Below are 20933 nucleotides of genomic sequence, written 5' to 3'. Positions count from 1 at the left end.
GCTGTCCCTGCCCTGAGCCGGGCCACAGGAGAGCCACACGCGGGGTCCCCACGGCAGGACGAACGGAGTAGCCGAGCCGAGCATCCCATCAGGCAGCGTCCCACCTGCTCCGGGCTGGCACAGCGGTACCGCCACGGGCGCTTAGCGCCGCGCACTGCTCCCACCGAGTTCAGGCGAGTGCGGGTAAAAAGCGGGTACAGCCCGTGCATCTTCCTCTCCCGGCCCGGCGGTGCCCCAGCCCGGCCCCCGCCGCCGATGGCCGATGTCAGCAGCGACCGCATCCCCTCCCGCTGGGACTCAGCTGCTGAACCGGCTGCCGCAGGACACGGCCCGGCAGGGCACCCGAGCACGGACAGAGCCCCCCAAGCACAGGCACAGCCCAGCCCGGCCCTCGCCCGCCCCGTTCCGCTCCCGTCTCACTCACCGCGGAGCCGGCGGACGGAGCGCCGCAAGCGGCGGGCGTGCAGCCCGGGCGGCCCCGCCGCGCCGCCGGAGCCGGAGTCCTCCCGCCGCCGGCGCCGGGCAGGTGGCGGGCGGCGCGCAGCGCCCAGAGCCAGGCAGCGCCTCCCATGCCCGCGGCCGCCCCGGGCGCGCTGAGATGGCGCTGAACGGCCGCGCCTCGGCCCGCCCCCCGCGCCTCGGCCCGACCCCCGCGCCGCGCTCCGCCCGCGCCTCGGCCCGCCCCCCGCGCCGCGCTCCGCCCGCCCGCCGCCGGGGCCGGCGCTGGGTGGGCTCGGCAGCCCCGGGCCCGCGCGCGGCTTGCGGAGCTGAAGGTGCGGCGCTGAGAGGTACCGGGGCTCCGGAGCTGCGGGAAGCGATCCGCGCCCTCCCGCCGAGCAGCGGCCCTGGGGAGCAGCAGCACGGAAAGCAGATCCCTGCCGCTGTCTGTATGGAAACCGGGGGCGCGGGATCAGCAGCGAGTGACCGCCCGCAATGCAAACTTGCCCGGGCTAATTCCTCTTATGCTGCAATTGTTCCAGCAGAGGCTCCTTCGGCTCGTCGGTGCCTTCTGAATTCTCATCTTGGCCCGCAAAATGGTTTGGCAAGAGCTCAGTCCCTCTTGGTTTGTGTCCTCTTCAAATATTATAAATACATCCCATTTTCTCCTTTAGATCATTACGTAAAAGAACTGAGACCTGTAGCCGAGACAGGCGCCACCTGTTTGGTGCTTTCTTTGCTTATTTTGATTTGGATTTTTTAGTTGGTTGGGTTTTTTTTTTTTTTTTTAATACTAAAGCACAGAATCTCAGAAGTTGGAAGGCCACCACCGTGGATCATCTGGTCCAACCTCCTTGCTCAAACAGGGTCATTCTAGAGCACATGCCACAAGATCGCATCCAGATGGTTCTGAAATATTTCCAGTGAGGGAGACTCCACAGCCTCTCCTAGAAATCTGTTCCAGTGCTAGGTCAGTTGTTCTTCCTCAAATTCAGGTGGAACTTCCTGTGCATCAGTTTCTGCCCATTGCCACTTTTCCTATTGTTTGGCACTGATCATTGTTCTGGTGATAGTTTGGTCTTCCATCCAGTTTACCCTCACTCATAAAGAGTTCATCAAGACCCATTTCTGTTCCTTATGTCATGTGAGATTTGCTTAAAGCTTTAAGACTCGTCATCTCCCACTTTTCTCCCACCTGCAAGCCTTGTAACCACCTTGTGGTTTGACATGATTTGCTCTTAAAATTCCATGAATAAGCTAAGTGATATTATAGAAATAATTCAGATCTTAGCAATTTCAGGTCATTAGTTTGCAAATATAAAATACAGTGTAGACAGAGTCTTTTGTTGGTGTCAGTCATAATATGTAATGGACCAGAGGATTTTACATCAGTTTAAAGTGTTATTATAATACATATTTCCCCACTTTCCCAATGAGCAGAATTGTCACCATTTTAAATGTTTCTTTTTAAATTATATTATTAAAAGTTCTAATCAAGCATTTTGCTAAACCTCACCATTTCCAAAGGCATGTTCCAGTGCTCAGCTACAACACAAATTACAATGCTGAAAATAGGGGTTTTTTTCCTATCCTTGAAGTGATTCTCATTCAGCCTACATTTTTGATATACCCACATGAGCGTATTTTGCCTATCAACAGACACCTGTATTGTGCATGTCCACAGACACCTGAAGAGGTCAAATCCTTTCCCAATCATTTACCCTTCTGTCAAACTAAACTGAAAAAGAATACGGAAAAAGCTGCTTTGTTTTGAAACAATGATACAGACTCCAGGGCTTTTTTTCACTGCCTCTGGAAATCATGTTACCTTTTGCATTGCAGGAAATTTGCATAATTGTTTTCCCTGCCTGGAGCAGTTGGAGGCAGTGTTAAAGTGCAAGATACCGTGCACATCACATCAACGGGCTTGGTACTGCAGGATCATGGCTAGGCATACACTTCAGATATGAGTCACTTCAAGGTCTTCACAGAGAAAAGAACATGGTGAAAATGTACAATTCACTTCTTCATTTTGACAATAGCTCCAACACTGACAACAATAATATGGAAATATTTTTGTGGGGTTTTGCAAAGCTGATCTAGCACAAGCTAAAATTGAGCCAACAGTCCTCAATATTTTTAGTTTTAATAATTTATTCTAGCACTAGTTTGTCAACTGCCCTGATAGGTAGCTAACTTGGCAGTAGGTTGCATTGAATCTGAGGATGAAATGTTGTATTTGGCAATTAGAAAGGGAATCTATTTGTTCAGCAACACAGCAGGTATTTTCAAAATGCCTTGACTTCAGTGGAATACACTGCAGTTTGGTTGGGTAGTGTTTCTATCTCTACTAATTGTGACGACAATTTCATGGATTGTGCGCTTCTCACATTTGCTTTTGGCTTCCCATTTAAATTTTAACATTTGAAAATATTGTTCTATGTGGTTTGACTGCTATATTATTGCACAACACAACATACAATGGTAAAACATGAGTCTAGGAAAATGCAACTAAAAATTAACAAAATTTTTACTGCCAGACTTGAGTCTTGATGGAAACTACAGGTAATCTCGGAAAAATTCCACTTCTCTTTTCAAAAGTGTAACAAAATGAAAGATGCAATATTTAATTTTAATGCAAATTGATAATGTTGTCTCTAAGAAAAGTAAGAAAATATTTCATAGACTCTAAATTGCTATTCAACCTGAACAATACCATGATAATAATAGAACTGATTTTTGTGTGAAATTAGATTGCCTTGTGTTTAAATATATTCTTTCCCTACCCAAAATCAATTAAGAGTATGCAGGTATAGCTAGGAAAGATCCCTTACCAAAAAAACTCCAAAATTTTAAAATGAAACATTTGAAAAGTGACTTGGTAGATAATAATGTTGGTTTGTGTGCAGCAGGATGTGAGTGACTTTTACAAAAAAAAGTATCCATTCTCATTTCTGGATGTCTGCATTGTATCACATTAATAACATATTAACTGCAAACTCTTTCTCACATAAGCTATTTATTTCAGACACTGTTTGAACTAGAAAGTATATTAAAGAATAGCAAAAGGAAGATTCTTCAGAACCAAGGGGTCATTTTAGCTTTGTGACCAGGTCTGCAACCTTTGGCCACAGAGGTACACCATTGCATACTGGGATGAGTGCGTGTGGCATGGAAGTCTCAGATTCTGGGATTTTTCCCCCCAGCTGGTTGGGCACCCCTGATACCTTTAAGATAAATAAGGTAAAAAATGTTTTTTCATCTCTTTTTGTCATGTGGTGATAATTACTTGGTTCAGGGCTCTGCCCTGGTTAATGAGCCTTGGGCTCTGAGCATTACCTCTTGGCTCAGCCACTATTGCCTCACTGTGTCTCAGGACAGCTGCCACCTCCTCCCTTTGGCAGCTCTGAGACCATGCTAGAGCAGGCTCTTGCCAAAACAGCATTCTCCTGTGGGGCTGACAAACTGTCAGGCTGCAGAATAATCCAAGCCAAAACACCTACCAGCGTGAAGTCTTTGTTTTATCTTTGCTGTGCTCCTCGTGGAAGTGAAACCAACTTCCACATTGTTTTACTTAATGCTGAAACACTGGGGCATGGTGGCATACCTGGGGGTAACAGGCTCCAGATATATCAATAAGGCACATCTCAAAAATGTGTAAATAGGGAATTTCAGGCATTAGAGGGAAAGAACTGCAGGCATATATGAGGAGAGCTCTTCTGTGTTATGATATTACCTCTCTGTCATTCACTGGACTTTTTCTTCTAAAATATTTTTCCTGCTAGGCTTAGACCAAGGTCAACATCACTAACATCACTGCATGGAAGCAGCTATGCCCACTTGTTACAAAGGAAATTTGGCTCAAGGGATTTTAACAGATTCTGATTTCAAATATCCATTCAAAACAAGGCACATTAACCTGAGTTTTCATATAAAATATTACCTGGTTTAAGAAGAAATTTGTTTATTATGTGGAAGTACTTGAAAATGCAACACCCTTAACAAGCACAAAGAACACACACAAGAAACAGTAAAAATTTAATAATTTTTCTTTATCATGTGTAATAGCATTGCCAGTAAATATGAGACCACACAAGTAGCTTCATCCAATGTGAAAGCTTTGCCAAATCTAAAACTGAAAAGAAATTGTTTGCTTTCATTCAGTTTCACTAAAGGAAGAAGAAGGTATTGAAGTGTCCTCGTTACATTGCAAGGGTTCCATATTGCTAGAGTTTCGTACCTCCTTGATGTTCCTCATAGGCAACTCCTCCAGACACCAACTCTCCCTTATCCTCACAGCAGCCAACCGATCCACTCTTTTTAACACTCTTCTGATTGCCTACAGCTGTGGCCTGTTAACATCAGGCCTGCTCCTAATATTTTATCATTAACCCAGCTGCAATTCCTTAGGGGGCAAATTTACTTTCTATATTACCTTTATTTACTTACATTCTGTCCCCCTACATTGAAGAACTGATACCGATTTAGTTTATATATTGCTTTCCTGTGGAATTTTAAACAATGCAGTCTTTCACAGTCAAGAAGAGATGAAAACCTTATTTAAATTGTTACTAGACTCTTCTGAAGTCAATCACCAAGTTCTTTATGTTAACATTGATTTCTATAGTAACAGTCACATCACAATGAAGATGCAGCTTATATTACAGCAATTTTTCCTACCTTTAGGAAGTGGTGCAGAAAATTAAAGGAATATGCTCTTCTGTAACAAAGCCACATCATTTTTCTTAGGTACTTTATATATATAGATGATCCCTGCAGGAATGGAATTAACACAAATTAACAGTATTTCCACATCTGAAGATAAAAACAAAGGTTTTGAAACTATTCCTATATATTTTACCAACATTGAAGTAAGACTGTCATTTTCTCTCTGTTCTTCTTTCATATATTTTATTTTAGTAATGGAGATAAATTGCTATTATAAGTCTCGGGTAGAAAGAGTCCTGTTGCTTTAGACAGCATACAAATACAGAATAAAAAAAGATGGTGACTTTTCTATAAGCTTCAGTAAGTCATTTGACACTACAGATCTAAGTCAAAATGACATTCACAGTTTCAGTTTCTGAAATTACTTTAATTCTGCTCTTCGTTCATTTTTCTCAGTAGCAAGTTTGTTTTACAGGAAATATTTTTGTTAACATCAGAACCTGAGCCTAAACAAGTTTTATGTAGCAAATCAATCTTATTTGATCAATGATGCTGATTGAAACATATCAATTTTTACTAGGTTTTGTGTAATTATTTTTAAAACCTGGCTAATGTTCTAAACCAGTTCAGTTTTGCTCCATAGCCATTCAATACTTTTCTCATAAATCCCTGCAGTAGCAGTGCAATTTCAGAAGGCATCAATAAACTTGGGATGTGTATGGACCACTTACACAATTCTGACAACCTTACACAATTATAGCAGCCTGCTCCAGAGGTTCCTGTGCCAGGAGCAATCTCAGCTGAAATAAGTGTGACCCAAGAACACTTCTCATTGTCAGTGCCCCCTGTATAAAGCGTGGAACTGCAGAGCACTCTATCCTGCAAAGCCAGAGCACTGATTCTTGGAACACAATCCTCTGGTTCATCCTCTGCTGTGAATGTAAGTAACTCTTCAAAGTTTTACACTGAGCCAGAGGTTCTTAACTGGTTCTTAACTGGTTCTTAACTGCTGAACTAGGAACAGAATATTTTTCCTAGTGAGCAAGCCCTGGCCAAAACTATGTCAGGGAGTAAAGGTGAGTTGCAGTGGCCAAGAGTATTTCCTGCTGTTGATTCTGAGTACAGTTGTAGCCTAGAGGTTCACCTGAAACGGAGCTGAATCATTCTCCAAGCTCCAGAGTGCATTATTTAGATCTGTGTTTTCTGTAACAAGACCTAAAATTTGTCATATTTATGCTGGAATTTATCTGTGAGCACCAAAATGAAGGATTTTTTTAATCTGGATGTGGTCCTCACTGGAACTGTTACTATGAAGACATGATTATTTTTTCTCCTATGGGCAACAGAGTATCCAAGAAAAGATTAAACATCTGTAATTGATACTAAAATATCTTAACTTACAGAGTAATTGTTTTGTTCTGTTAATCATAAAAATATAAGCCTCCAGCAGTTCCAAGAATTATCTGTGAAATAAAAAGCTCTGTAAGAAAATGTTATACCAAAAACTATTTTTCTATTTTTTAATAACTTCAAATATTGAAGATAAAGTGTTTCACTTCCATTCTCTAGCAGCAATTTAGCATCTTTTGTAAAAGAAAGAAACCATGACTCTTTGGCAGCTTAAAAAAAAAAAAAAACAATCAAAGAATATGTGAAAAATCCTATCATTGCAATGCTTCTGAGCTATCTACTAATACATTAGTAGTATCATCCTAAATGAATTCAGAAACATGCATTAAAAAATTGGTGCTTTGAGAAAGTGTGAAAATTAAAAATTAAAAAACAATTTTTGACACTACTCTTTGAAACATGTTAATCTACACTGGAAGTCATAGCAGGAAGCCACATCATTTCTTGACATGTTTATTATCTTGACTCCATGAATATTCATTAGAATTTACAATCTTTTATTATTTCGCTCACTGTATTAAACATTTGCTTTTTCCTCCCAAGATCACATTTTATGTATGTGGGTTAAAATAATGAAAGGTGTGTGTGTGAATATATATAAAATATATATAGAAATTGAAAGGATTTTTTTTAAACTATTGTATTACTGAAACAAATAATCAAAAACCAAAGGCTGATGGTTAATGAAAGTCTTACAGTTGCCACTTGTTCTAAGGGAAATGAGTTCCCAAAATAAAATTTTAAGAAAAGCCCATAGATCAACGTCATTGTATCAGTATATGATGTTTCACTATGGCAGAGTGAGGTATCAATTTGTGTTGCAATGCAATATTTTTTCATTGAAAGGGATAAAATGCCAAAATCTCTCAATCTCTGCTTGGCTCACCATGCTCTGGCAACCTTGCTGAAATATGCTGTGAAAGAGGTTGCTGTTCTGGAAACAACAGCTCCAACAACTCATCAATGACAGACCAAGCATATAATTAGTGCCTCCTCAAACTCACAAATTTTATCATGATGTATGGCAAATAGCACTTGGGCTGACTTCAGAGGTTTGCCATTCAGAGGATTTCCTAATGACCTATCATTTGTGTGCATGCTTCCCTGACTAGCTATGGATCAGTATGCCTGAGGGGGAAAAATGATAGGAGCTGTGACACAAGGAGAAAGCTTTTGGCCTGAAGCTGTGGTGAGTTTTACTTTGAAAGTCATCCATATAAATGAAAAAAAATTGTCATGCAGCCTTATTATGCCTGCATACTCAACAGTTACTGGAGGCAAGGAGTCCTCCAGGTACAGAGAGAATAATAAATGACTCTCACAGTGTTTGTGAAAGGAACAGAAAAAGCCACATCTCATTTCATGTCCATTTTTAATAACGTGAGGCTTTATGTCAATACTCTGATGTTACACATGGCATCTGCTGAAAACATGGAAGCTCAAATTTCAGATCCTAGAAGATATTGACGCATCTTGGTCTATAGCAACATCCTCACATTATCGTCAAAATTTCTCACTGAAGATGAAAAAAAATGGGATTAAATAACCCCATTCTGTAGTACTAATTGCTATTGCAGAAGTGTTTATAAGGTGAAGAGAGCTGTGATGCAGCAACACATGGGTAGAACAGACTTTAATTTCTTTACATGGGAGGGGTAGAAGAGTGTAATCCAGCAGACCAACCCTGATGGTAGGAAAATAAAGAATGTAGGAGCTGTGCTCTATTGTGCCTGTAGTAAATATCTCCTCCATCAGGAGGAACCCAGCTTGCAAGACCATCTACATCAGCCAGGCATGGGTTAGCTCAGGGTCTTGAAGCAAACTAGACCCCCACCTGCCACAGCAGTGCCAGGCCCTGAACTCATGTGGTCAGCAGCTCCGTACAGAGCACAGGAAGCTGAAACTGGCTTTGACTGGCCAAGGGTGCTCTGGGTGACCCTACTGAGCTTGCTCAGGGATGGCAAACAGCTTGTACAGCTGTTGACTGTCACTGAGCTCTATGACTCCCACCCTCTTTGCTCCAGGCCCTCTGACCATAAGGTTACCCTTTTCTAGCTCAGTGCTGGGTGCTGCTTCCCTCACCATTGAGTCAGTACTGTCCTATACCCAAGCTGTCTTCATGTGCTCCTGCTGTGTAAAACCCAGACCCCAAACTCAGGAGACCAGGGAAGCAAGTATGTTTGGATACACCTGCAGGGATCCACCTGGATCTGGCAATACCATTGCTAATGGTAAGGCAGAAAACTGCTGACCTTTGAGAGACTCCTCATGGAGTCAGCTTCATGACTTTGTTCAGCCTCCCTCTGAATTCCAGAATTAAGAGCATGGTGTTGAAACTCAAGATTGGCTCTGCACAAGAAAGAGCATATGGGCATATGGGATCAGTTCAAGGCCATGAAAATAAAGAATAAACATATTGCCTCTAAGCAAACTGTAACACCACCATGTCACAGTGAGATCCCATGGCATGTACTGCAGGTAGGGCACCCCCACTGCTCTGTTGATTCCACTGGAGCACCATAAGAAATCCTTTTAACATTAATGCCTGTCAATCATACAGACAAAGATTTGGTTCAGGAGACACCCAAGCAGGAAAAAACAGAGTAGCTAAATGTCACAGGCCCAATGAGAAAGAGACTGACTAACACTGTTCTTACTTGCTTTAGGCAATCACAGTAAGCAAGCAGATTGTGTGTCTTTTATCTGGCTACGTTTTTCCCCTAATAGATGCAAATTTCTGCTTGTCACAATAAAAACCAGTAATTGTATCTGACACAGCTTTCACATTGAATCTGTTATTTTTTTCAGAAGTTTAATTAACTTTTGATTGCTATAACACATTTCAGTGTCTGTTTTGTAATTGTATGGAGGACTAAACAAAACACTAATCTATTTTTAATTGTGTATTAAATTTTTGTTGCTTTCTTTAAACACAACTAGCCGAGAAAATCAACGGTTCAAATCACAGAACTGTACTTCCACAACAGGAATACCAGCCTTCACTGCAAACAATTCTGACATTTGTGGGGACATTTGATTGGCTCTGCTGGAAGAGCTAAAGAGGTGGACCAATTCTGATGCTGCAGAACTGGAGTTGAAGAAGCCATGACCTTCCTCAGAGGTACTGTACAAAGTGCAAAGATAAAAACTACAGTACCATCTTCCTTTATCAACTTCCCCCAGAAGTCTGCAGTGGTTCTTTCAAATGCTGAACAGATCCGGGGGGCAGTTTGGAAGGCAAAGTGGGTGATAATCTTCACTCTGTCTCTTCTCTGGAAGAGCTGTTTCTGGTAGCTCTGCATAGGCATTGTGCTATACTTGGGGTCTTTGACAGGACTGCTCATTTCTGCTGTCTGACTTGTACTAGGGAAACTCTTCATGCCCTCTTTGCTTTTCTTATTTAAATACCTCTGGAGGAAGGAGGATGATGGGTGGGAGGCAGACATGCTCCTGACCTCTGGACAGTACCGGGAATAAGTCAGTACTAAATACAGTCATCATAACATTTCTTAGAAGTAAAATTATTCTGACACAACCAGCTAATCCTCTGTGCAACCATACTGCTGTTGAGCAGCACCTTGTCTCTTCCAGCTAATCAGCATTTCAGCTAACATTTCCAAGGCTGCAGTAGGCTTAATTTGGTCTTGGACTAGACTGAGAAACAGGCTACAAAAAACAATCACCAAATATAGGAGCCAGAGAACCTATTTGTGCTATTTTTGATAAGGCAAGTAGCTCAAAAAGAGAAACAAAGTAAGTAAATTGGGAGAAAAAGAGAAGAAAAGGTCACCCTCCAACAGAAAGTGAAGGACTTGACTCAGTTCAAGACATAGGACCATAAACATCACTTCAGAAACAAATCACACTAACATTCCTGTCTGTGGCACTTTAAACACCTTGGACTAAAGATACGGAATATCTTCTTTTGTTTCTTTGATGATCGACCTATTGTTTCCACATAGCCAAATTAAAATTGTACTTTATTTCAACATGAATCCCATTTAACAAATAATTTTGTGGAAATATCTTTACCTTGTGATGGAAATTTGCAATTTATTGTTGCAAATTCTACTTTCCAGGCTATTCTCTGATGATCTTTTAACAGCAATCTTTAACAGCTGGCACATTCTGTCTCACCCTTCACACCAATAGTGGCTCCTATCCAGGATCCTTTACTAAATGATTCTAAGTGATTAAAATTTTTTTGTTTGTTGTGCAAGGGAAGAGTTCCAAATTTGGCAATGGAGAAAATGAAGTGTTTTCTAATTCTTCCCTTGACACTCTGGAGCCATTCAGCTCCATCTGTCCCAAAGGAGGTAGTTCTACCAAGATATAACCCTTGGCAGCAACCTACTTTGTATCTTTGCTACATAAGCATCGCTGCAGCTTTATATAGTTTCTCTTCAAGACAGATAGGGACAACTCTGTCGATGTGATAGCCCCATGAAAGACCACTGATCATGTTTCAGACACCACAAAGGGAAAACATCCCAGATACATCTTGTCCCCTCAAAGGTGCAGTCAACTCCTGCTACTGCCAAATGGTATGCAACACCAAACTTAATAGTAACAACAAAAACCCAAAAAAAACCCCCAAAAAACAAAACAAAAAAAAACCAGCAACCAAAAAAAAAAAAAACAACCACAAAAATCAATCAAACAAACACAAACAAACAAAAAAACCCACAACCATCCCCAGGGAAGAATTCAATCACTTGAGATCATTTTGGTACTGAAAGACAAGGAGAAAGCTGAGTCCCCACAAAGCTGGAGTTTCCTTCCAGCATCCACCAACTTCTTGACAAGAGGATTTGTTCTAAATATGCATAGAATCACAGTATATGCTGAGTTGGAAGGGACCCATCAGGATCTTCAAGTCTAACTCCTGGCCCTGCACAGGACACAAAAATCACACCATGTGCCTGAGAGTGTTATCCAAACACTTCCTGAACTTACCCACTCCCACAAAGAGTAGGGAAAAAACACACCTCCGCTGCAATTTGTGAGACTGCCATCTGCCCTCTGAAAGAGAAATGATCTGAAAATAACCAGAAATGTCTTCTGGGTGCCATTCTCAAAATACCTACTTTCAGATCTAGTGACAACAAGCAGAGAGGATACAGGAAATATTCTGGGACAACTGTCAAATCCAAAACATGCAGAAAAAATGTCTTTATATAGTACCTGATAAAAATACCAATATATTTTATTCATGGATATATGCTTTAGATGTCAGGACGTGGTTTTTTTAATATAAAACCCACAGTCAAATCCAAATCCATGCCTAAAATTTATCCAACAAATTTACTATCATTCCTTGGTCTAAAAAGAGAGGCTCTTAATCTAACAATAAGCCAGTAAGATTTAAGAAATTCAAGGTGCAACAGAATTACTTGGCTTCCCAGGGAAAATACAACATAATTCCACCAAGAATCCATACATAAACAATGATGTCATAGTCTTTTTTTCTCTGCAATGTTTCACAGGCATTTGTATTGAAACTTGCACATGAATAAATGTTCTCCATCATACCCTGGTGTAAATAATGGCACAGCACCAAATAACAATCAATATCCTTATATACTAATAGCCCTCTATAATCTGCTCATTATAATTTGCTCAGACTGAAGCAAAATCCATTTTCCTTAACAATCAATTTATATCGCAAATATACTTGGAAAACCCTCTCATTTTAACTGGATTTCTACCTCATTAAACTCTTCTTAATGAGTCTGGGGATACAGCTTTCAAGAAAATGAACAGAAGGTACTTTAAATAAAATTAGCTGAGTTTGAATAAAAACATCATACAGCGAATAAAAAATGAGCTACTCCTAGTGCAATTTCCCATTCTTCCAGGAAGGTTTGCTTTGGGAAGAACAACCTCATTGAACACACATCAAGAATCTTCTTTTAAAATGACAGACAGAAGTCAAATATATCCCTATGTGTAAAACTGATTATTTATTAGTGCGTATGGGCCCTTGCTGTTCAATAGAGATTTTCGGTAATCTCACTCTACAATAGACTCCAGGTACTAAAATTCAGCTTCTTACTCACACTGTTATATATTAACTTTCTTTATTTAAAAAATACAGTATTTTTAAATACAGTTGTAAAAATGAATTTGGAGAGAGATAGTGAATTCCATATCATTCTATCCTGACGTGAATGAACGCAGTATTGTTCAAAACTTGTCTCTGTCAGAATTCATGTATGGGAGAAAGACACAACTCTTCCAGCTTTGAAGCTGTTCAAGGAGTATCAGGGTATGTAGCTACAAACCTGGAAGATAATAAAAGAACCACTTGCAATATTTTAACCTTTCCCATTAGCAGTGGGAGCTAATTTCAAAACTATGCACTTCTTTTTCCCAGATGATTTGGATCACTAGATATCCAGATTCCTTTTAACTGCGTGTTCTGTTCCCTCTGCTCCAATGCAGTACCATTGAAGAGAAATCCGCCAATTTGATAGACTGATCTCAAGCCACCTGAAACACTGAAACACAAGTAATGAACAGAAGAAATAACAAACAGTATTCAGACTTTCTTTTCCATGAATAAACTATACAGCATGCCGCTCTTATCACAAGCATGTAACATGTCCCCAGCAGAAGACAAGGAGATCTTTAATTTCTCATCAAAATAAGAAACCATAGCCCGCTTTCCTGCTAGCTATTGAGGCATCGGTAAGCAGAGCTGTAGAAATTGTTTCATTTTGCTCCAAAGCTTGTATTCAGCCGCCTCCATAGGGAGGGCGGATCATAAGCCCCGTTTAACCATCCACACAAAGTCCCGCTCACGCTCCCCGCCGCCCGTGACCCGCGGGCCCCAGCCGGTGCCGGTGCCGGTGCCGGTGCCGGTGCCGGTGCCGGTGCCGGAAAGGCGTGACCCGGCCCCGCCCTCAGCGCTGCGGGCTCGCCATGGCGGCCGCGCGGCCGGCGCGGGCCCGGGCCCTGCTGCAGCAGAGCGTCTCCGCCCGCCTGCAGGTGCGGCCGCCCGAGAGCGGCTCCGAGGCGCAGTGGGTGGAGGTAACGTGGGCCGCGGGCCGCCCCCCGCCGTCGGCATCGCGCCTTCCCCCCGCGGAGCGGAGCCGACCGGGGCGGCCGGCGGGAAAGCGCTCCGGGCCCTGCGCGCGTGCGCCGGCGGGAAAGGGGGGGGGCGTGTGGGCATCTGAGGGGAGCAGCCTCCGCTCCTTTCCCGGGCTGGGCTGCGCTTCGGGCCGTGCTCCGGCCTCGTCTCGTTTCCGCTGCAGAGCGCTCCCCTCGCCCCCCGTTATCAGCAAAGGTTGCGGTCAGCCCCTTCGGCAAAGGGACAAGCAGCAGGAGGCGCACAGCGCTTTCTCTCTGCTGCTCCTTCTCTCCCTGTGCTCCAGAGTCTACGCAGGCAGAAGCCTCTTCAGGATCACGACTGCACCACTACCACACGCTTCCCTTCTAACTGTGTTGTTCCTTCTTTTCTGAAATACACTCACAGAAACACTACAACCTTGGCTGGTGGGCTCAGCTGTCAGCTTTAGTTTGTTGTGAGATAGTGTTAACTTGGAGAAGAAAGGCCAGGTAGTGCCATGGGACTATGGCCGCAGTAGTTCTGATGTTGTTTGGCTTGTTTGTTTGTTTCCAGAACACTAACTAAAATTGAAATTTACCATGCAGACCACCATTCACGTTAAGGAAAACACTGTATTTTCCCCTTTTCCTGCCACAGTCTTCTATTGGGGGAGGTAAGTGGGTCTGCAGACTCTTCGGTCAATGTGCTGTACGTGCAGCCCAGGGCTCTTTACCAAAGCACGAAGGCTGCCCTTTGGCATGCGCTGACCTGCTGTAGTTGTCACTGCTTGGGAGTTACCTACACTAGAATAACTCATTTCTGCCCATTGTCAACTAGTTAGCCCACGGGTTTTTTGGTTTGGTCTCTTGCCCTTTTTAAAGACTGTTACAACAGGAGCTTAATACAGTCACTTCCATAAATTTTAAAAAGTAAAAGCTCTAGCACGGTTAAAGGGTTTGTGCATTCATTCAGCACATCTGAAAAGAGTACACTCTTTGCCTTTCACATTAGCCTTAAAACATTCCTCTCTTTGTTCAGAAGGGGCAGGTGGATCCAGCAGAACTAGTTTCTGCAGTATGGTCTGGGAAGCCAGAATGTTTTACTGGGAGGAAACAAGTGTGATCTCACAGATACTGTGTTTCACAGTGTAGTGTGTCTGTGTATACTGCATTGTTAGCCTCTCAGTATAAGGTTATTTGCAATGAAATTCACTTAGTGCAGCATAAATTAACTATAGGAGAAATAATCTATTTCTGGCTTGCCAATCACAGAAGTAATTGTAGATCTAGTTAAGAAAAGCAGAAATGTAATTTTGCTGTCTTTCTTTTAAACTATTTTAAAAGGTACATGTTGTGGTTGAGAGATATGATTAACTTTGCTTCAAGGAGGTTATGTAGTTTATCTCTCTAATTTGCAAAATCACTAGGAAAGTAACAGATATCACTAAAGGAGTCTGAAAGAGATTTGGGTGGTCTCCAGAAGATATTTTTCAGACATGAACCTTACTAATATTTGAGATGGGTACTTGGAAATCTTTCCCGAGTACCTGGGGCTTTTTAAGAGAAATCTGTTTTAACAAGAACTAGTCACCATGCAGAAAAAAGGCCAATTGGAAGTTTTTGGTTTTTGTTTTTTTTTCTCCAGTGTGACTACTTTAGAAGTTATTGTAAGGAAATTTTGCTGCTGACATTTTCTGGTAGGGTAATTTTACTCCCTGTTTTTGCATGTCAATGCAAAACCAAGAAGATAAAAAAGTACAGACATCACCAACAATTATTTACATCAGCCAGTGGGTTCCTGATGTTTTATGACCAATTAAATTAAAAGTAGGACCTGACCTTGAGACATTTCTAGGATACTCTAAGTGGCATATATTGTAGGTATTCAAAGCTTCTGAGCTGTAAGAGACCCCTGTAGGTACTTTAGGAACTTCAGAGCAGATGTTCCTTATCTTCAAAAAGGTTAGGAGTGTACTTTATACATGAACCTCTGCCTTCATTGTGTTTTCATGATTGAGTTTTTTGGCCTGTTGAGGGTTACTGCACATAGGATGTCTTGTTTATGGGGAGTTTTGATTATATACCCTGCATAAAAGGTTTATGTAAACAGCAAAATAAGAAGAAAAAAGGAATTCTTGTAAAGGTAGGAGTGAAATAAGGTAAGATTTGGTGTATTTCGTAACTGTGGGAGAAAAGAAACATAAAATGAATATTCAGCTGAAAAGTATAAGTGCCTACACGTCATGCAAAGAAAACGGTCTTTTCCTTATCTTATTTCCTTTGACTTCTTTTCTGGTTACTCTGGCAAAAAGAGGTTCAAAATACCAGGAACAGACTTTTTCTGTGACCTGTGGCAGATGATGTCATCTCTCTGCCACACTGAATATAAGAAATATGAGGAAATCTTCCCAGAGGGTAGTAAATCTGAACTTGAAATGGAAATGTCACAGAATAATTTATGTAGGGTAGTTTCACAAACTGACTTTCTAAGAATTAAAAAGATTTTGTTATCTACTGCATTTTCTTGGAGGAAAAATTAGTAAAAAGTGGAGATAATATTTTGCAGAATATATTTCAGTTTTGCCAATGAAATCCTGAAAAATACAGACGAATGTATTTAGTAAGGAGGGTGAGAAAGGAGTCAGTTATTTGTCATTTCCTGCCAAAGAACTAAAAAGCAGTATTTGGACACAGTGTTGCTAAGACTGTCTATATGGCATTGGGGCTGGGTACTTCAGCCCTTCATGACCTGGTTCAGCAGCTTGCCTGATCTGATAATTACTTAAGACACTGTATAATAAATGCCAGTGTTGCACAGTACCTTGCTTTGCTGCTTTTTTTTATGTAGGCATTTACTGCTCACAGTAGATCCACATAGAACACAGCTTTCCTGTCTGGTCACTGAGTAGGTTCCTTGCACTGGCTGTTCACACACCAGCATGTTGAATCTATGATATTCTTTTTTGTGTTATTTTGCTGGAATTTTTGTGCATTAAATGGAGGTCTGAGGAGCAGTCAGGCTTTGGTAGCTTACAGAGGAGCTGCAGCAATGGCAGTGGTTTTGCTGTTTTGCTTTGGTTTGGAAAGTTTACACATTACATTGACAACGAGCACAAGTCTTAGGACACTTAGAAGACTGGTATAAGGTCAGACTGACATTGTTATTACTTGGTTTGGTCTTGTAATTGCATTTAATTTCACATCTTCTATTCAATTAAGAAAACTAAAGAATAAAGTAAGACTTAACCAGGGTTTGAAACATGGCTGTACATGTTGAACCACAGTTTTCAGTCATAGTTGAAACCATAAGTTTCAGCTTACTAATAGTTGCATAGCTTTCAACTTTATCATGGTTGTGAAGTGTTCTAGAAGACCATGAACATGCAGTATAGAAGCCTCCTCTTTCAGCTTTGTCTCTGAATTAATTGTTTTCTCATTTAACCTCCTGTCCCTCTAATTTTCTTCAATATGTGTGTCTCATCTTGTGATAAATGGTTTATTCAAAAACAAACATCATATAAGAGCAGAGTCTGGAAAAAATAATGATGTATTTTTTTTTATCTGTCTGGCCTTATGACTTGCAGGGGTCACTTTACATACTTTTTCGTGTCTTTAAAATGAGCTGCTTGCAGAATATTGTTACTGCTGTGAGATTGTACCAAAAAAAGTGTTTTAAAAGAAGCCATTTAAAGCTTTTTAAAGTTCTCAGCATGTGACATTTTGGCTAGAAAGAGTGTTCTCTTTTTTCAGAAGTTAGTCACTAGAAAAATAGTTGAGAAGGCATAGATTTTCTCAGTCATTGCCTTGAGCATTTTGTTTAATCTCTGCAATAACAAAGGGACAAAAATCTTATGTGTATAGCTAAGATTTCTTTACCAAATACCTTTATCATTTGGGGAAAAAACAAATAGAGGAAATTTTTTTTGCTAAGTATTTTTTATAAGCTACTCACATTTTCTATCCTTTTGCTTTGATAGCATTAATAACTCCTTCCTGTGCCAATCTATTTAACATCTCTTCAGTGGTATTTCACAAGTTGACATTTCTGTTTCCTCAAACAAAATTAAAAAGATACTTTTTCTGACAAGGCAGTGGGGAGGTTTCTTTATATACTGCCTGTGGATCCTGTCTGCCTGTGAAGCTGTGGGATTTTTCCCAGAGAAGTTAAGCCATGCAGGTATTGTGCATGAGGCATAGGTGCTGTCAGTCTGGCTTAGTAAAGCATGGCTGGTGCATGTGCATTCCTTATGGACTAACCAAGTGAGCAGAAAAGCTACACAGGAGTTTTCTTGTGCTTTCTCCTCAGTAGAGGCCTAATTCTTCCCTCCAATACATAGTTCTTATGAGTAGTTGCTCTGAATGCTAAAGATGTGGCATATCACTTACTTTATACCAGTCAGCTGAAAAGTTCCATTTTGCCAGTTAGATTTTACCCAGGCTTATAAATAGTATTTCAAACAACTTTATAATATTCTGAACAACTTCACAGTTGTTGGTCATCATATTTAAATATTTAATTAAGAGACTCCATGTTTTTTTTCAGAATTATATTGTATAGATTACTTTCAACATCAAAATAAAATTCAGTTCTTTGACAAGTCCTGTGGTGTTTTTCATGTTTCGTAATTGGAAATAATATATAGTTCATACTGAAAATTGATTTTAGCTGTACATTTGGTGGGGAAAAAGCTTAAATTATTTCTTATGCTGGATTTAACTATACTAATTCATCTTGTCACCTGTTAGTACTTAGAGTCTACATTCCAGCTAAATTTGGCTTCACATGGAACTAATAAATTGTCTTAATTGTATGTAGAAGCATTTTGCAAATAATGAATATATATCTTCTACAGTGTGGGGTGTAACCTCAATGTCTGAAGCTGTACTAAATAACTAAAACTGCTCTTTGTTATGTGGTTTTGTCATTTTCGATACTGCCTTAATGATAAGCGTGCATTGTAGATAATGAGAAACACTGACATAGTTTTCTGTAATCTTTTGTAGATCCAGAGAGGGCTTGTTATCTACATATGCTTCTTCAAAGGTGCTGATGAGGATCTTGTCCCAAAAATTGGTATGATATAATCCATATGCATTATTGTATTGTTTGAAAAGGAAGAAAAGCAGTTGAGGCAGAGAAGGTAGCAGCCATTTGGGTAAGACATGAAATGGCATTATTCTAACTCAATTACCTGGCTGAAAGAGCAGTTTGGTCTGTCTTGTTTCTTTTGACAATTTCTTGTTTCTTTGTCTGTCTGTTCATGACCAACATAAAAAACAAACTCCCCTGATAACATTCTGGCAAACAAAGAAAATGCTGCACCTGCTGTTTACCATATTACATGTGTCAGGCAATAACTTCAGTCCATGACAGAACTGAATTTCAAATAGTTCATGGCTTGATTTGATAAGTATTTTGCCACTGATCTCACTGTATGTGCAGAATATTTCAAATCCGGTAGAGGGAGTTGTGTGGATAATGAAACAGAGTCTTTCCCATCTCGCTTCAGTGGTAACATCCACTGTTAGCATGTGCAGTTTTCTGGTTCAGAAGCAGTAACAACAATGTCTGCAATTCTTGTCTTCTTCTCCACATGCACTTTAACATTTACATTGAAGCAGAGAAGATGCTGTGGATAAGGTCAAGTAGTAGCAATTTCTGTCTTTATCCAGTGCTGTTTGGACTTGATTTTTTTTGTTCTGTTTTGTTTTTGTTTTTTTACTTTTATGTCATTTCTTCTCCCTCCTTTCCTCCATCAGTAGCACTGGTTCCCCTGGGAAATTCTGTGATGCTGCATATTCCAGATAAAAGTGCCCCTTTTCTATGACTGGCTCATACTAGTGATTTGGCTAAAGATTGTGTAACAATATTTCACTATTTCAGTCTATTTCAGGCTGCTGGCTGAGACCAACTGTGCACAAGTACAGGTGTTATTAAAAATGCTGAGAGCAACTCCTGGGGGACGTTCTCTCTGGGTCTTGGAGGGCACAGTCCTTTTGTAATGCTAAATATTTATGATATAAAAATTTATTTTGTGCTAGTGAGAGTTCCCTGAGAATGTTGCTTGAGAATAATTATATTTTCAGCTGTGGGGCAGCTAAGACAGGCCAGAAAAAGAAAGTTCTGTTTCCTATCAGGAGATTCATCTAGGACCATCCTTCTTGAGTGCCTCTCTTAGAGAATATTGTTTCCTAAATATATTTTGAATCTGTTTAAGTGTGTGGGTTTGGTTCCTGAATCACAACTCAGCTGTTTTTGCTTCTAACAGCATTAAACATTTATGTTTAGGGTTTGGAGGCATGACTAGTATCGTCCCAGCTTTTACAGAGTTGGGTAATGATTTGATTTGTTACAGAAACACCAGAAAATCTAAAGTTTGTAAATTCATTGATTTTATTTGCAAGTTTCTGTGCTCTGGCTTATAAGCCAAATTGCATCTGACTTTCCTGCCCACCTTCTGTCTCAAGTGACAAACTGATAGCTGCATGTCTCAGAGTGGAGCCCTGAAGGATGCTTGCTCTACTTGAGACCAAACTCTGGAGCTGTGCCTTCAGCTCAGATCAGTGCTGGGTCCTGCTGCAAACTGCTGCTACCAGAATGAAAAGAGAGTCAGGGCAAAACACTCTCCAAAGTGCACGGAGGATGGTGTGTCCTACATTGTGGAGTGTTGTGCAAATACTGCCTATTTGAGTATCAAGCAGTTAAGGAAGGCTCACTAATTGCATCCTGGGTTCTTTTGGGGGTGTCCAACTAGAATCAACTTTAGGACTTTAGATAGCCAATCACTTCCCCCAAAACTAGAACTTTCGACATATAATATTAATATCCTTCACATTCCTCACAATACTCAGATGTATTAGTTGGTTAAGTATTTATTGATTGTCCATGTTTCAGTTCATTAATAAAGAGTTTCTTTTACTCAGTGGTTTGTCAAAATATTTGTTGGCTCTTGTTTATAGTGTCCTGTTTAATTCACTTCAGCAATACTAACTCTTATTGTATTTTTATTTGCAGTCGATACGCTGTTGAATATTAAATTAAGTGAAAATGAAAACGGCGAGTTTGTCTCTGTTCTTGATTTACCAGGCGACGTACTCATCATACCACAAGCCACCCTAGGTGGTAAACCAAAGGGAAGAAGGATGCAGTACCATGCAAACATTGAAAAAGAAAAAGGGTTGGAACTTTATTCTCAGTTCGTGACTCTGTGTGAAAAAGAGCTGGCTGCCAATGCCAAATGCATGGAAGCTGGTGTTCTTGTCAAGCATGGCACATATGGAAACAGGCAGGTGTTAAAACTGGATACAAATGGACCTTACACTCACCTGATCGAATTTTGAAAAAAATAAATTGTATCCCAAATACA

At 40.7% G+C, this 20933-nt stretch overlaps 2 protein-coding genes across 3 annotated transcripts in view; one reads left to right on the top strand and one right to left on the bottom strand.

Moving 5' to 3' along the window:
* The window catches only part of NUBPL (NUBP iron-sulfur cluster assembly factor, mitochondrial), a 78960-nt gene extending 78389 nt beyond the window's left edge, over positions 1-571 (bottom strand). Inside the window, exon 1 of the mRNA XM_054276197.1 lies at positions 425-571. Within this exon, the coding sequence (XP_054132172.1) occupies positions 425-571 (147 nt within the window). The remainder of the gene's footprint in view (positions 1-424) is intronic.
* Positions 572-13435: 12864 nt separating this feature from the next.
* DTD2 (D-aminoacyl-tRNA deacylase 2) lies at positions 13436-20933 on the top strand. Of its 2 annotated transcripts, none has more exons than XM_054276252.1 (3): positions 13436-13506; positions 18571-18640; positions 20582-20933. In XM_054276252.1, exons 1-3 carry the CDS (start codon positions 13441-13443, stop codon positions 20905-20907), a joined length of 462 nt encoding a protein of 153 aa, XP_054132227.1. In that variant the 5' UTR covers positions 13436-13440; the 3' UTR covers positions 20908-20933. The 2 variants fall into 2 exon arrangements, with proteins under 2 accessions (XP_054132227.1, XP_054132226.1); XM_054276251.1 differs by having other exon boundaries at positions 13441-13548.

Source organism: Melozone crissalis, unplaced genomic scaffold (assembly GCF_028551555.1).
Source record: "Melozone crissalis strain CALT ecotype California unplaced genomic scaffold, PUWL_Pcris_2 ptg000018l_1, whole genome shotgun sequence".
Taxonomy (NCBI): Eukaryota; Metazoa; Chordata; class Aves; order Passeriformes; family Passerellidae; genus Melozone; species Melozone crissalis.
The sequence above is the reverse complement of the archived record's forward strand: the minus strand, read 5'-3'. Positions and strand labels throughout refer to the sequence as shown.

Coding starts and splice junctions, on each gene's coding strand:
- DTD2 (XM_054276251.1), top strand. CDS start 13,441: ATGGCGGCCGCGCGGCCGGCGCGGGCCCGGGCCCTGCTGCAGCAGAGC. Junction 13,549..18,570: donor CCGAGGCGCAGTGGGTGGAG/GTAACGTGGGCC, acceptor AATCTTTTGTAG/ATCCAGAGAGGGCTTGTTAT. Junction 18,641..20,581: donor GGATCTTGTCCCAAAAATTG/GTATGATATAAT, acceptor TTTTATTTGCAG/TCGATACGCTGTTGAATATT.